Raw genomic sequence first — 15,684 nt, forward strand, 5'->3', positions numbered from 1 at the left:
GACTTCGAGAATTACCTGAGCAATGATTCCTACCAAAGATTCACTTACCAGACTGCCTGTTGAAGGCACTGGGAGGCTGCTGCTGTTGAATGCCAGGCAGTGTTCTCTTGCCCTGGACAGCAAGCTGGAGGTTCTCTGGTAAGGGTTGACCCCTTGCCAGCATTTTGTATGCTAGAATCTGAGCCCGCAGCTGATGCAGCTGTGCAGGGCTGAAGGGGGAAGGCCCTCTGTTAGGCTGATTCATAACTTGTGGGTCTCCTGCTATAATGGGTCCTGGCTGACTGGGAGTCATCTGAGGTGGTGTTGGACCTCCTCCAGACATTGGACTGGACACATGCTCTGGGGCTCCTAGTGGAGATGGGTGTGGAGACATATAACCTAGAACAAGTAGAAGAATCATAAAGTTACCACTCTGATAGTTAAACCTGAATTTCATCCAATTTTTTAACAATACATAAAGTATAAAAGCGTCTCTCTCAGGTCATGATAGCTGTAGCATTTTCTGCGAAGACAAAAGTGAAATCCAAAGTTCCCTGGGATATCAAGATAGCCTCAGGAGCTCTTCTTTGAGAAGAACTACAGTTATTTACTCCAATAATTCCTAAACATAACAATTATCTGCATATTTGGAGTAAGACAACCTAAAACGAAATACAATACAGAAGCCTGGGGATATAGTGCTACTTACTGGAACTATGGAAAAATGTTTCTTCGTAGAACATATGCACTGAAGTTCACCTATTTTATAGCTTAATAGTCTAAGTTTATTTTGAGGCACACACATCAAGGAATATCCATTCACTTCTACAGGCCCTCTTAGCCAACACTCGCCAATATAGAAAAGTAGAAATAAATGGTATTCACTTTCCATACAATACTCTTTAGTTCATACAGATTAAAGGTTTGAGCTATAAAAAGTACATTCAATACCTTTTGCCATCTGGATGCCCAACAACTTGGAACACCAACTGCAAGAACAAAAATCACCGTCTGAAGAAGCTGCTGAAGACTATGTCAAGAGCAACCACATTTCTGAAATGAACAGTGCTTATATCTTATTACAGCACTTGAAAATGCAGTGGTTTTAATTCTGAATATCAATTATACCTATTACATATTTTCTTGAGCTCCAAAAAGCACAACAGCTAGTTTTTGGGGATTTTATCCACCAAGAGTGAAAAAGAGGTAACAATATTTACTCACTTTGCTCTGGTACTGTGGAACACAAATAATCTTCTCACAAATCGGAAAAGTCTAAAAAAATTCATAAAAATCTAAAAATCTTTTGGCTCCTTTTCATATTCCATGTTCATAAGCCAAATATCAGAACTCCAAAGATCATGGTACAGTTCATGATTCTGTGACACAAAATCTACTCTTCTCCCAATTTTCCTGCCACTTTAAAGTGAAACTACATCTATTTCATCTATATGTAGTACAGACCACAGAAGAAATTCTGTTCGCTCTTTAGCCTCACTGTTCTTACTGACCCTCCAGTAAAGGCAACATAGGCAAAACCTCAAAGTAGTTTCCACTTTTCAGTCTCAATTCTGGGATGACAGGTGCTGTAAGTCACTAGAACTTAAACAAGTTAAAGAGATTAGAGTGCCAAAGAACTGAAATTTGTGCTCAACTTAAATAAAGGTTGTAAATGTATGAGACAGAATAAAAAGAAGGGATTTCAGTTCTCCTAAAAAAAAAAATACAAAATTAAATAGAAGTACAGAGGGGAAAAGGGGATTTGTGATAGGAAAAGACCAGACAAGACAGAAACAGACCAGGTTCAAACTAAAGAGGATGACAACAGGAAAAGATGATGATTTTGGAAAGAATAAGAGAAGTTACACAGTTCAAGAGAAAAATGAGGGGAGAAGTTCAAAGAAAAGGAAGAAAGAGACATTAAAAAGCTGGAACTACTGGAGCTATATACTAGTTCAATATACAAATTGTCTATACATCCCTTGTTGGTGATAAATGGTATGATAAATAACTCAAGTTTACTCCACTTACCCATTTTCTTCCACTGACTTACTTTTATCTCTTTATTATTTTAAGAGAAGAGGGGAAGCTACAAATCCCTCTTGCTGAGCACACTGCTTAAAAAAACATCCATCATACCACAACAAAAAAAAATATGCAACTGCATTACTAGCTTATACTATAAAGTAAGGTTTATTGCAATGTTTATCCATTATTATATTTCTAAATCCCAGGTTTTACTTTAAATAGCACCTAACTGGAATGACATTGTTTTCTGAACTGCTTTTGAAAAAATGGTTTCTGTCTCTCCTCAAGTTATACTGTCCAATCTATAAATTCCTTTATAAATGACTGATAGATTTCAGACTCAAGCTCTTGAAATGCATCTGAACTGCAAAGTTTACAACAGTGGTCTAAGATGTTGAGTATTTGTTTTCAGTCCTGACAGTTCAAGCTGCTAAGTCTGTGACTAAGTTTTGCAAAGAAGAGTTTTCAAAAGCAGACATTTTTTGATCTTTCCAATTATGTATTTATTACTTATACTTTCTCTCTTCCTCCAAGTCCTCTGCATTAGAATTTTTAACAATGAAAAACTGTGCTTGACAAGAGGAAGAATGAAAATAAAATTTCCATAAAGTCAGGAAAGAACAAAATCCTCCCAAACCTCTTGTAAAGATGCTAAAATGTAGCATTTACACAATGTAAATTTTGTTATATGAAAATTTTTCTTTAGTGTGTAAAAACTTTCATATGGTAACAGTGACAGAAAATACAGCCACAAGCCTGTCCTAACAAAGTATTTATACTACTTGCTTTTTTCCTATCTCATTACACATAGACTCTTAACACAGATAAGCATGCACATGAGAACATCCCCTAAAATTGAGTTTAACCACCATAAAAGGACAATAGTAACCTACAGTTCTGAACAACACAGAAGATACCAGGAAAGGGAGGCCAAACAACTCTGTCTATAATTTAAAACTATGGTCATTTCTAAGCTTTATCAGGTTTCTCCAGATTTTGTCCCATCAGAATTTCACTTACGCAATTTGTAAACATTATTTCTGTGCTTTTACTGTGCATCTTTGAGGAGAGTCCTGTTTGTCTTCCCCAAAATCCTTCAATGGGTCATAGAAGAGGCTGTATCAGAAGCCTCTTCTTCTCAACTTCAAACTTCTCAAGTTTTCCTAACTGTACGCATAATCAGAAACATTTAATTCCACTTTGGTATCGACTTGTACAGCAAAAATACAATACAGCACGTCATAAACAATGTATATTCTTTACAGTATTAACATTGGAAGAAATCCTAGTTCTAACACTTCTCTAAATTCTATTGGAGGGCAGTGTGTACACAATGTTTCTGTTTTAATTGCTTTTTGTTTCACTTCAGATAACAGAAACAATACATCTTTCTTTTCTGTTTTAAAGTTGAAAAATCAGAGTGCTAAAAATTTAGTCCCTTTTTTCCTCCACTTTTAATGCTGTAATTAAACAGAAAGAACACCTACAAATGAATTCAAAAACCTAGTAAAGATAAAGAAAAAATCAAAGTTTTAGCAATCCAAACACTGGAATGTTCAACAGAGGTTTTGAACTGCCACTAAAATTTAGTAAGTCTTAAACAATGAAAGTGTCTGAGGAACATATAGGTCACATCTTTATGCTAAAACCAACAGCAAAGTTATATTTGTACTTAAGAATGTGACTGTAAAATTTTTTTTTGATTTGGAAAATATAGACAGGATTGAAGAAATATAGCTGTGTAACTCACTGAACTATCACTTCAATCATTAACTGAAGTTAGTTTAAAAAACAAAGAAAAAGAATCAAGTACACCTCCACAACACACAGTACAAAAGCACAGTGTCTTGGAACACAGTGAAAAGTATGTCCATGTCAGACTGAGGCCACAAACTTTCCTAAGGCAAGCAAAACATAAAATTTCCCTCTCAGTAGTGTGGCCAGGGTTAACACCAGTTCTTGTGAAACTGAACAAAGAAGAAAGAGAGGTCATGTGTGCAAGTAATTTAAAACTAGGACTGCAGAAATAAAATTGTTGAGAGGTTTTATACTGGCAGGCAGATGAATAAGGTGGTAGGTCTTTTCTCATCTTCAAAAGTCTGAATGGATTCAGAAAAGGAAGTGCAACTAATTTAACAGTAGGGACAATGAACATTTCCTGTGAAGTAGCAGTATATTAGTGAATTCTAGAGTTAAAAAACTGTGTGTCTTTTAAGTTCAACAAATACTGTGTGACTAATAAAAAGTAATATAGATCAAGTCCCAGAATCCTAAATTCCTTCAGCCCTTATGTTTCAACTTACAAACAGCAAGAAAAGATATCCAAACAAATCAAATTGGCCTATATTTCACTGCTGTATCACAGTAACTTCATTTAATTCTTACAAATCACAGAAAAACACATAAATTGTTTATTCTAGTCCATTTACATATTTTATGATTTTTTATAATAAAAGTATTTTATTTTATACAAGGAATTAGCTTGTCTTTCAAATTTCTCTCTAATCCCCTTCAAAAGCCAGTTCTAACTATGAGTTTAATCTGTTGGATAACTGTTGAAGAGCTTAACAATTTACAGTAAATTTCATACTCCTCATATAAATATTGCAGAATTCACCACAGTTCACTCACAGTGCTGGAAGACAGTTTCTAACCAAATTCAAAATCAGTAATGTGTAGTAAGCTTACTATTTAAACAGCTAAATACGAAGATGGAGCAATGTATTTTCCACTCATTTAACCTGTTAGCATCAAAACAAAGGCATTAAGACTAAACAGGGGCATCATTGTACATAAGTTCAAGAAAAGAGGATCTGTCACCAAAACTAGCCGGGAATGTTACTTTCTTCAATTTGGTAGTAAGACTGGAAGGAGCAATTGCTGAGGAGCAAAATACCAACTCATAATATTTTCCCCCATATATTAATGTCAGACTTTTGAAAATCATCCTATTGCAGTATGTAATAAAAATGTGATGATCTGAGCTAGTAGAACATTCTTTCTGCATGACTTGCATCTCACTGAGCACCAGTAAAAAAATAAAGAAACGAAATAATAAAGTTGCATACCTTAACTTAGTAATTACTGTTGGTTAAAAAAATGCAAAAATCTCAAATAATTGCTATACAACCGGTGAACAGGCACTTAAGTAAAATGACACAGTTCTTGCAGATTTAGCTTTCAAATGTTTCTGACTTGCTCATCATTCATTTCACCTCAGAAAAGGATAGTGAATTATTTCTTAACGTAAGAATCATTACTTCCACTTTCTCTTGTTCATTCACAACTGTATGCTTGATTTACATAACCATATCTACAACTGCATGTGCAGTTGTCAATTTACTTCTAATTTATCACCCACATTTGTAAGCATATATTTTTATTAAAAAATCTTGCTTTTGCATGTAGATACAATCTTTTGCAAGACTTCCCTCATTTACAAAATTACTAAAAAGAACTAAAAAGACTGCTATTGGAACATCTGACATTTAACTGAAATCTCATTTTTTGATCGCTTCCCATTGTAAACTGCCATACAGAACAACAGCCTATGGATTCATCACAACTATTACACCCAGATTTCTAAGAACTGAAGCATTTTATGAAGACTATCCACCTTTCCATTGTCAAAAAATTTAAGGACATTGTTTCCTACTCTAGCTTACCAGTCCTCCTCAGAATCTTGGAGCCTGTGAATAGGCAGATTTCTGTCAATAAGGGACCATTACAATGGTCTACCTAACTTTTCTAAAACAGACCAGTGATTCTTGACCTCTAAACAAACTTCTCCCTTTGGTCTATGGGACAGATGACAAAGACATCCAGTGTTGATTTAGCTTTTGTATGACACAAAATGTACCACAAATACTTGTGTAATCTTTGCTCCAAAAGTTAAATATCTTCATTAAGTAAGATAAAGCCATTTGAACACATTTTGAATTCATATAGTTTGCAGGTACCAAAATATACTGCTGCTTTTTTTTTTTTTTTTTTCCTTTAAGGGCCCAATCTATTACAAACCCTTTTATTGTCTGGGAATGTGCAGACTGATCAAGTATTATTTTAATTCTCTTGTCAGATAAATTAAAAAATGGAGCTTAACATTCTCTAGGATAAAACAAACATACTCTTCTCAGCAGTATAGACTGCTTTGTATGATACAGTTTATAATACTACACGGCAAACTATTTCACTCCTAGACATGCATTGATCTTGGCTGTGCTAAAACCTATGCTAGAAAAGTAAGTACATTCTTCTCAGATCCTGATCAGCCTTTGTAAGCAATTTGTTTATTATTCACTGCTAAACCTCTGTGTTATATATAATTTTTATCTGTACGACTTCAAACTTTTTTCCAGATCACAAATACCTTGAACAGCACTGAACCAAAACAGACTTCTAAAAGACTAGAAAAATCCACAATTGGATGATCATCTTCAAGTTGCAGTTACGTTTATAATCTGTCATTTAATTATCATAATATATTTAATGCAGATTATATTGATTTTACTTAGTGATATCTTTGTCTTAAATCACAGTATCATACAGTAACAAGCCAAGGAATTTTTATAACTCTACCAGGCAGATAAGGTTGTGTCTGTCATCATGCTACCGGCTTTAACAATGCATAGGGAAGCCCCATACATGGGCTAAGATCATTTTTCATGACAGCTGTACAAATACTGTATCACACCTGTTCACGTTTTAATGAAGGAATTTAGCTTATGATCACCACAAAAAATGGCAGACTAGTTTGACTAGTATATAAAAATAACATAATAGTATCATATTTACATAATATATAATAGTACATTTGTCAGACTAAAGGCTGACTTTATCCAAATCAGATGGACTTGGACAAGATCAAGAAGTGTGACAACGTGAACTTCATGAGGTTTAGCAAGTCTAAGTGCAAGGTTCTTCACAAGGGTTGAGACAAAACCCAGTATCAATACATATTGGGGAATGAAGGGGTAGAGAGCAGACCTGCTGAGAAGGGCTTGGGGATACAGGTGGACATGAAGCTTGACATGACCTACCATTATGTGGTCATAGCCCAGAAAGCCAAATGTGTCCTGGGCTGCATCCAAAGCAGCGTGGACAGCAGGGCCAGGGAGGGGATTCTGCCCCTCTGCTCTGTGCTGGTGAGACCCCACCTGCAGTGCTGCATCAGCTCTGGGGTCCCAGCACAGGAAGGACATGGAACTGTTGGAGAGGATTCAGAGGAAACCACAAAGATGATTAGGGGGATGGACCAACTCTCCTGTGAGGACAGGTTGAGAGAGTAGGGGTTGTTCCCCCTGAGAAAGGTACATTCCAGGGAGACCTCATTGTGGTCTTTCAATACTTGAAGGAGGCTTAAAAGAAAGCTGGAAAGAGACTTTTTAAAAGGACTGTAATCACAGGACAAGGGGGAATTGTTTTAGTCAAGAAATTCAGATTTGATGTAAGGAAGACTTTTTTTTTTAATGAGGGTGGTGAAACTCTCAGAACAGAACAGCTGGTAGATGCCCCATCCCTGGAAACATTCATGGTCACTTTCAATGGGGCACTGAACAACTCTGAATAACAATGGGGCTCTGATCTAGTTGAACATGTCCCTGTTCACTGCAAAAGGATTGGACAGAATGACTTTTAAAGGTCCTCATCCGACCCAAACCATATTATGTTTCTATGATTCTGTGATTTTCCCACAAAACTTTTCTTGATGCTTGACGGTCTGAATTATAGACATCACAAAGAATTAAAAGAGAGACAATTTTTATTTTACCTACAACAATATTTAATGACACATAGTCATTTTCCCTAAGCTTTCAAATTAATGAGGAAATTTAGGGCAATTCCTTTCCTGAGGTTTTGGACTTATTCAGCTACTTTCCCTCAAATGCCCCTCAAAAATATCAATTAGTGCATATTTATCTACTTCAACTTGAGGACTGCAAACAATAAGCCATGAAAAAAACAGCCCTAGAATTAATGAGATATAATTTCTACTTGACACTTATATTGTTAAAAGTTGTACACAACTTTTTGTAAGCTCAACTATCAGACATCTATGAGGAAGTGAACCTTATAATAAGCTTTGGTTTCTACCATACCCAACCGAAGATTCTGTCAGCACCAAGTTACCAGGCATCCTTCCGTGGATTCTCAGAGAAGTCATACTGTCCTTTTGCCATGAGTGTAGGCATGGGTAAACTCTCTTTTACCACACTGCATATTTCCACAAAATTTGTAAAAACACAAATGTCCTACTTTCTCTAATGTTGTGGGAAATCAGACAGAAAAGATCTAATAGGTGGACAGGCTATCAAGGAACCTGGTTTTCTACCCTGGACCTCTAATGGCAAAAACCTACAAGTCTAGTAGATGAGACTTTGCCCAGCAGGTATTAGAACAACATCAAGTGCCATCACCACTTTTTTGTGGAAAAGACAGTTGTGTAGGAACAAAAAAAAAAAACAGAGACGTAGAGGCAATGAAAGCTAAAATAGTCCTCTATATTGTCAAAAAAAAGTATCTGGAATATTAGTATCTGGAATATTAGAACACCTGGAGATTTTTTTGACCACTTCTTTTAAAAGCATGCTCCACATCATAACTCTAGTAATCTCTGTTTACATGGTAACAGTTGCTGGCATACAAAAAAAGAGAGCAGGAATCTGTAGTCTCCTATACTGACAGTTACTATTAATACAATAAATCATCCTTTTACAGTGCAAAATAACCTGGAAATCTGACCTGAGGCAGCACAAAAAAGAAGAAAACAACTCAGAAGCTACTTGTATTTGAAGCATTTGCAACCTATGCTCCTGTATTTTCAGTATGTAATGTATGAATTGTCCCATCTTCATCTTTAGACCAAACACTCTGTTCAGTTCATCCCAAGCAAAAGAGTCCCCTAAATGCAAAGACAAGCAAAATTTGTCTCTCAGATGATCATGCTTACATTTTGTGGAAATGAACAAAAGAGGAAGTTTTATCTGATGAAGAACTCGTCTCTGCAAAGTCTCTGCAAAATCAGTTCTATTTTACTATTGATACTGAAAGGTTTAATGGAAAAATATTACTTTCTAATTATCTGGGTCCCAGACTGGGATTCAGCTGGCAAGTTACAGGCTGGAGCTTCAGTCACATACCACTAAAAAGCACAAAGAAGTTTAGGACCAGCGCCTAACAGATCTATACAGAGTATGTCACACCAAGAGCCTAACATCATTTGGGATTCTTCAGAAGTTGCTGTAAAATAATTCAGCATGCAATGTAGAAAGCTTTGTCTGCTGTTGAACTTATTAATACTAGCAGGTGTTTCCAGTTAAATCTCAAAATACCAAGCTGCTCACAGAATGCATGTCCTTTTATGTTCCAACCTACAGGGCACAGAGAAGGCATGTAGCAATGTGTTAAAAAGGGTTTCTGTCTTCTGGCATAAAAAACATTGGAAAGCACTTTGATCAGCACTTGATGATAATAAATCATATTAAAATGTATTTACATTTACAGTGGCCACATAAGAAGTAAGTTGGTGGGTTTTTTTCTTTAGAGATGCAAACTGAAATCTGTGATAGACTTGCCCTAGCCATAGACTTGAACCTTTGCTTTTCTCCAATATATGCCTAATGGGTACTCCAGAAAGCAATGGGATTCAGCTATTTGCCTTGCCCTGTTCAGCTTTTCCAAATTAAATCTGAAGGGAAATAACCGGCATTCTGTTATATGGAACCACAGACTCTTTGTGGAAGAAGAGGCACCAAAATCATAGAGCATGCATAGTATGGATAAACCTTGGCTATGCTGGTCCATTGGACTCTGAGGTGGACCCATTCCAGGATGAGGAGGTCGCATACTCTTCACGGAGCCACAATGAACATCTTCAACCATTCCTTTTTCATGTAAGCCATCAATAGACTGTGAAAACAAAATAAGTATTTAGAGAGAGATAGTATATAAATCCACTATAAAAATATGAATGACTAACTCAAAACCTAAACAAATACACAAGGAGGGAAAACTTATTTCAGAAGTCATTCAAAATAAAGAAAACCAGGAACCTCTGCCGTGAAATCACATATTTAGGGAAGCATAGAACACTATCAGACTGCTTGTCCCCTGTTTCCTTTTTGCCTTTTTTTTTTTTTCCTTATGAACTGTTTGGCAATGCCAGGGAGGCAAACTGTCCAAATACAAACACATAACCTGTATCAGCCTCATATTACAAAGCAGTGTAACACACACTAACTTATGAAAGTAGAGCCTGTGGCTTAACTTGAGTTATTTTTAGCTCAAACTTTGCCCTTTCAGTCACTGCTTTACTGGAATGTCCCAAACATTGTTTCTCTTCAAAAACAAGGGTGTCATTGCAGGAAGTAACCTCTTCTTCATGAACAAAAACAAGGATAGGCAGTCAAGGAAGGGAAAACAATACTTGTGCTCCCTACAACTCCTGTCCCTCATACACTCCTCTAAAACTGGAGTTACCATGGTACTTCAAACGCGGAACATTTCCAAGTGCTCTCCTTTGAGAGTGAAGAAAAGATAGCCCGGAATCTGAAAAACATGCTGAAGGCATTCTGGGCACTGAAAAAGGCTCCATAATAAAAACTGAAGAGCTCTGAAAGTGAAAACAAGGGAAAAGTAACATTGGAAGAAAGATGTCCCAAGACACAATGAAGTTTTCTATGAAAGCAAAATTCCTATCATATTCCTAACTATGGAAAGGATTAAACTAACTTCTAACTTAGAGCTCTGTAAGGCTTTGTATTAGGAAGGAAGAGACTGGCATCACTTATTTAGCCTCGCTCTACAGAAATACATGGCTCTGCCCCACTCTAACACATGCATGCATGCACACTAAATGCTGCTCTTGCAAACCCTACTGTGAATGGAGACCTTGTGGTCTGTTTTATCTAGATGTACATCTATTTATTGAGAATTCTTTTAAAAAAGAGATGAAAGATAACTTATTCTAGTGGAACATGTAGGGAATTAATTAAACAAGTGTGCAGGAAGCTACATCAGCTCACAGAAAAGAAGAGTCACATTTCTTATTTTTGACTAATTTGTTGCACATGACTAAATTTCAACAGAACTAAACAAACATCACCCTTTCTATGAAAGAAAAAATAATTCTAAATTTCAATTCATAAACCCTTCATATAAAATTTCTACTTTAAATTGCAATAATCAGATTTGACTGAGAACACCTTTAAACACACAGAATTTGTTGTTGTTCAGCGTTTTTTAAGGATTTCACTATCAGTTTTCCTTATCAGAAGTTTGGGTTAAAAGGAGGAAAGTTATAGAAAAGGAAAAATAAAATTGATCTTGCATGTTTCACCAAATCATTTTATTATCATGACATTATAAAAATATTTGTGAAAAGAAATTGTATCAGAAAAATACATACTACTGAAGAAGCTATTTTTGAATACAAGAACTTGGGATATGGAGCAGAAATGTAGGCACAGATGACTGACACATTAAAAATAGTTCCACTTTGCGGACCAAGTAAATCCCAGTGCCCTTTTCTGAGGCATGAAGATCCCTCCCTCTCTGTGGCCCCTTCTTACAAAGATAGCCAACGCAGAAGAGAATTCTTGCTTCACATTCTGTCTACATGAGCTGACTACTACAGAAACCAAAACAAATATAAAACTGGACGCATTCTTATTTTGTCATGGTATGTGCTGGCTGCCATGGTATCTTTATGGCTACCAAGAGGAGGAGACTTGCTGGTAACTTGATCTGATTTCCAGAACAGAAGACTCTAGCTGTACATTTGTGGCATACGTAACTGCAGGAATGGGTTTCACCACACTAATAGGTGACAACTATGAAACCTCTGGGAATGCAAACAGCTCAGATGGGAGTAAGAAGGCACACAGCATGCATACATCAGAAGTACCAGCATAAAGAGGGTGGGGAAAGGAGCTGTCAGTTAAAAAAGAGACGCAGAGAAAAGGAACCAAGTATGTGGCCTTTGACAGAGGAAATTAAAATAAAAAAAAATCAAACAGGAACAGAAGAGGTAGTGACATGACTATACAAGAAAACTTTAATTCAAGGCATGCTTCTATGGAGATAAAAGAACAGATTTTTGTAAAAAGAGTATTATTAAAAAAAAACACAGACACAAAAACCAGTGTGGCAAACTGAAATGCTTCAAGTCTAATGGAAGGGAGACTACATATATAGCAAAAAAGGGGTTTGCATCTGTGTATTTGCTTATATGGTGAAAAAACCTGAAAACTAAAATCATTAGAACTCATAAATCAGCTTTTTACTAGCAAAAATACAGAAGATGAAGATGGCATAAACTTCTGTGAAGTCAAAATTAGTTTTAATTATTATGCAATTGCTAATGTATGCAGACACTGGTACGTCCAAGAATATATTTCATATAAAAGAACCTCTACTGGCTATGAAAATACCATATACAATAGGGAACACAATTCAGCAGAGGACAGCAGTGGACTACAAGAACTGAAGAACAGTTATTTCTGGTAAATCTTTTAAATCACTATATAGATACAGAGCTAGAGGAAAACTAAATCTATGCAACAGGTTAAAAATTATAGAGGGTATCTTAACACAATGTAATTTCTGTAAATTCTTCCGTCCTCTATAAGTTATTAGAGCTACCTTCCACAAAGACATTGTGCCGGGATAAGTAACCTATATTACCAATAAAGCACTAATATCACACTAGGGGTACTCTTTTTATTTTAGTCTTCTAATATGACAGAGCAGAAGGGAAACAGAAAGTTGAGACATATTCAACTTAAGAGTAGAAATTACAATTTTGGTCCCTGTAAGTAAGGAAATAAGTACTGAACAGGCCAAATAAACAATGTTTCTAGAAACAGAGTGAGGGATGCATTTCAACTGTAGGCTATCACATGCCTATAGACTTGGCAAACTTACATAATTTCTAATGCATAAGGAAAATTTTGCCTACAGTGCTTTTACTCTGAATTTAGCAACTAAGGTCTTCTCACAGATGCATTGCAGTTTGACCTATTTTCAGGTAAACTGTGACATTACAGTGTCTTGGTTTTTTTTTTTGTTTTAATCCACCTTCTTAAAAAAACTTCCAGCCTTAAAATCAAAGACTAACTACCAGACTAGTTTGCTTGTACACCATACAGCTTCTGAAACAATGGAATTACAGAGGGCGAACAGCAACATGTTGTCACGTAACTGCCACATAACTACACAGCATAACTGAATGCATCCCTGATGGATAACCAGTCTGACTGTAGTTTTTGCAGCAGGAATTAGTAGTTTTTGGCCACTAGTTCCATTAATCTAAAAAAAAAAAAACCACTAAATCACCATTTTACATTCTCTGTTGATTTTTCAAGATTGGCAATACTTCTTTTCTTCTTTACTAACGTAGATTCTTCTTTACTAACGTAGATACAAACAACAAAAAAAAAAAAATGCAGGGAACATGCCTACTGATGTTGCATGCTGTTACTTCTAGGACCATGACAGAACTACTTTGATTCTCAGAATATCTAATGTGCATAGATCTGTTACCCAGTAATATCTGAAATGGGAAACCATTTGCCTCCTGTTTTAATGGAACATCTGAGTGAACAACTAACATATTTAGTACAAACTACTGTATTTCTGAGGATTTTTTTTCTCTCCCTCACATTTTATCTCACTCACTGAAATCAGTAATATTGCCCATGATGTCACGGTAATTATTCCACAGTCAGCAATCATTTATAGTACACCCCATTACAAATTACAAAATAAGTGATTATGCATCAGGTTACAATTAAATGGAAGAGAAAATAAACCAAGAGCTCATAATACTTCATCCATCCCTCAAGTGAGCACCATGCAACATCACAAACTACAATGTTGTCATTACCAAAAGTTAAGCAGCTATAATCATGTGGTCCAGCTAGTGCATAAGAAGATGACAGAAGGCTGTATCAGAGCATCACAGAACAGCTTGAGATGGAAGGAACTTCAAAGATCAAGTTCTAAACCCCTTGCAGTGGAAGTCTCTGGACCAGGTTGCTCCAAGTTCCATCCAAACTCGCCTTGAACACTTCCAGCAAAGGAACATCGACAGCTAATGGAGACAGCCTGCTCTAATGCCTCACTTCGCTCACAAGAAAGAATTTCTTCCTAGTATCTAATCTAAACCTCCTGTCTTTCAGTTGGAAACCATTCCCCCTTATACCTGTCCTTGTTAAAAGTCTTTCTACCTCTTTCTTACAGGCTCCCTTCAGGTACTGGAAGGCTGCAGTGTCGTCACTTCAAAGCCTTCCCTTCTCTAGGCTGAACAAACCCAATCCTCTCAGCCTTTCCTAACAGGAGAGGCTGCTCCATCCCTCTATCAGCTTGGTGGCCTCCTCTGGACTCTCCAACAGGTCCACGTCCTTCCTGTGCTGGGACTCCAAAGCTGATGCAGCACTGCAGGTGGGGTCTCAACAGAGCAGAGGGGCAGAATCCCCTCCCTGGCCCTGCTGCCCATGCTGCTTTGGATGCAGCCCAGGACACATTTGGCTTTCTGGGCTGTGAGTGCCCATGGCTGGGTCAGGTCCAGTCTCTCATCTACCAGCACCCCCAAGCCATTCTCAGCAGGGCTGCTCTCCATCTCTTCATCCTCAGCCTGGGCTGATACCAGGAGTTGCCCCAGCCCAGGTGCAGCACCTTACAGCACCTTGTTAAAACACTTAAGATTCCCACAGACCCATTTCTCAAGTTTTTCCAGGTCTCTCTGAATGGCACCCCATCCTTCAGACATTGTCTGCACCACTCAGATTGGTATCATCTGAAAACTTGCTCAGTCCCTTTGCCTCTGTCATTAATGAAGACATTAAATAACCCTGGTCCCAAAAAACCAACACTACTTGGCACTGTTGTCCATCAGGTCTGTGAGCCATTGACAACTTCCCTCCAGATGTGACTGTCCATCAAAACCATCTCTCTCCAATCTAGAGAGGACTGTTGTGGGGGACTGTGTCAAAGGCTTTAACAATTCAGACCAAAACCATGTAACCTCGTTCTGCTGCAGAGGAGCTTCTATGTGGGTGCAGAAGGAAAGTAAGATTAGAGCAAGGAAGGCAGCAATACTTTCTTTTAACATCTTTCAGCTTTTCAGCTTCCAAGTATTTCTTCTCACAAGATTCTCTGAGGCTGTTACGGTTTGTCCATTCAGCAGTATCCCTGACAACTTCTTAAGTATTCCTTCTTAAACATAGCTGTGATGCATCCAAGATACACTTCAGTAAAATCTCAACCTGTATTTTGCTGGAAATTTGGTTGATAGCCCCTAAGAAACCAGCAAGAAATGCAGTTAATTTATCGCTTCTGTTCAAAATTGTGTTATGTAAACTAGTAGTAAATTTTCCAGTGGAAAGGTCTTCTGGTTAATAATAATGAGTATACAATCTTTAATTTTTGTAATACCAGTTCTTAAATAAACATACTTTAGGAATTATGATTTCTTAACATAAATTTGTTTCAATCAGCGTTTTAGCTATTGATTGATCCTTTGGATTTTTAAAGCTTTTTGAATTACATTATCATTTGTATGCTAGTCATACATCTAACACAGAATGAAGTTGTTTCACTTAAGTATGTGAATTTTAAAAGGAAGAGTTACATGCCACTCCATACATATCATATGTATCATATCATACATATGTATCC

The 15,684-nt window shown here is 36.8% G+C and overlaps 1 protein-coding gene across 3 annotated transcripts in view; it reads right to left on the reverse strand.

Annotated features, from left to right (window-relative positions):
* Positions 1 to 15,684, reverse strand: part of SMARCA2 (SWI/SNF related, matrix associated, actin dependent regulator of chromatin, subfamily a, member 2) — a 117,806-nt gene that overhangs the window by 86,252 nt on the left and 15,870 nt on the right. For all 3 annotated transcript variants that reach the window (XM_054002914.1, XM_054002915.1, XM_054002916.1), the window contains exons 3-4: positions 9,792 to 9,915; positions 49 to 378 (exon numbers count right to left, since the gene is read on the reverse strand). In XM_054002914.1, the coding sequence (XP_053858889.1) occupies positions 49 to 378; positions 9,792 to 9,915 (454 nt within the window). The remainder of the gene's footprint in view (positions 1 to 48; positions 379 to 9,791; positions 9,916 to 15,684) is intronic.

Source organism: Vidua macroura, chromosome Z (genome assembly GCF_024509145.1).
Source record: "Vidua macroura isolate BioBank_ID:100142 chromosome Z, ASM2450914v1, whole genome shotgun sequence".
NCBI lineage: Eukaryota > Metazoa > Chordata > Aves > Passeriformes > Viduidae > Vidua > Vidua macroura.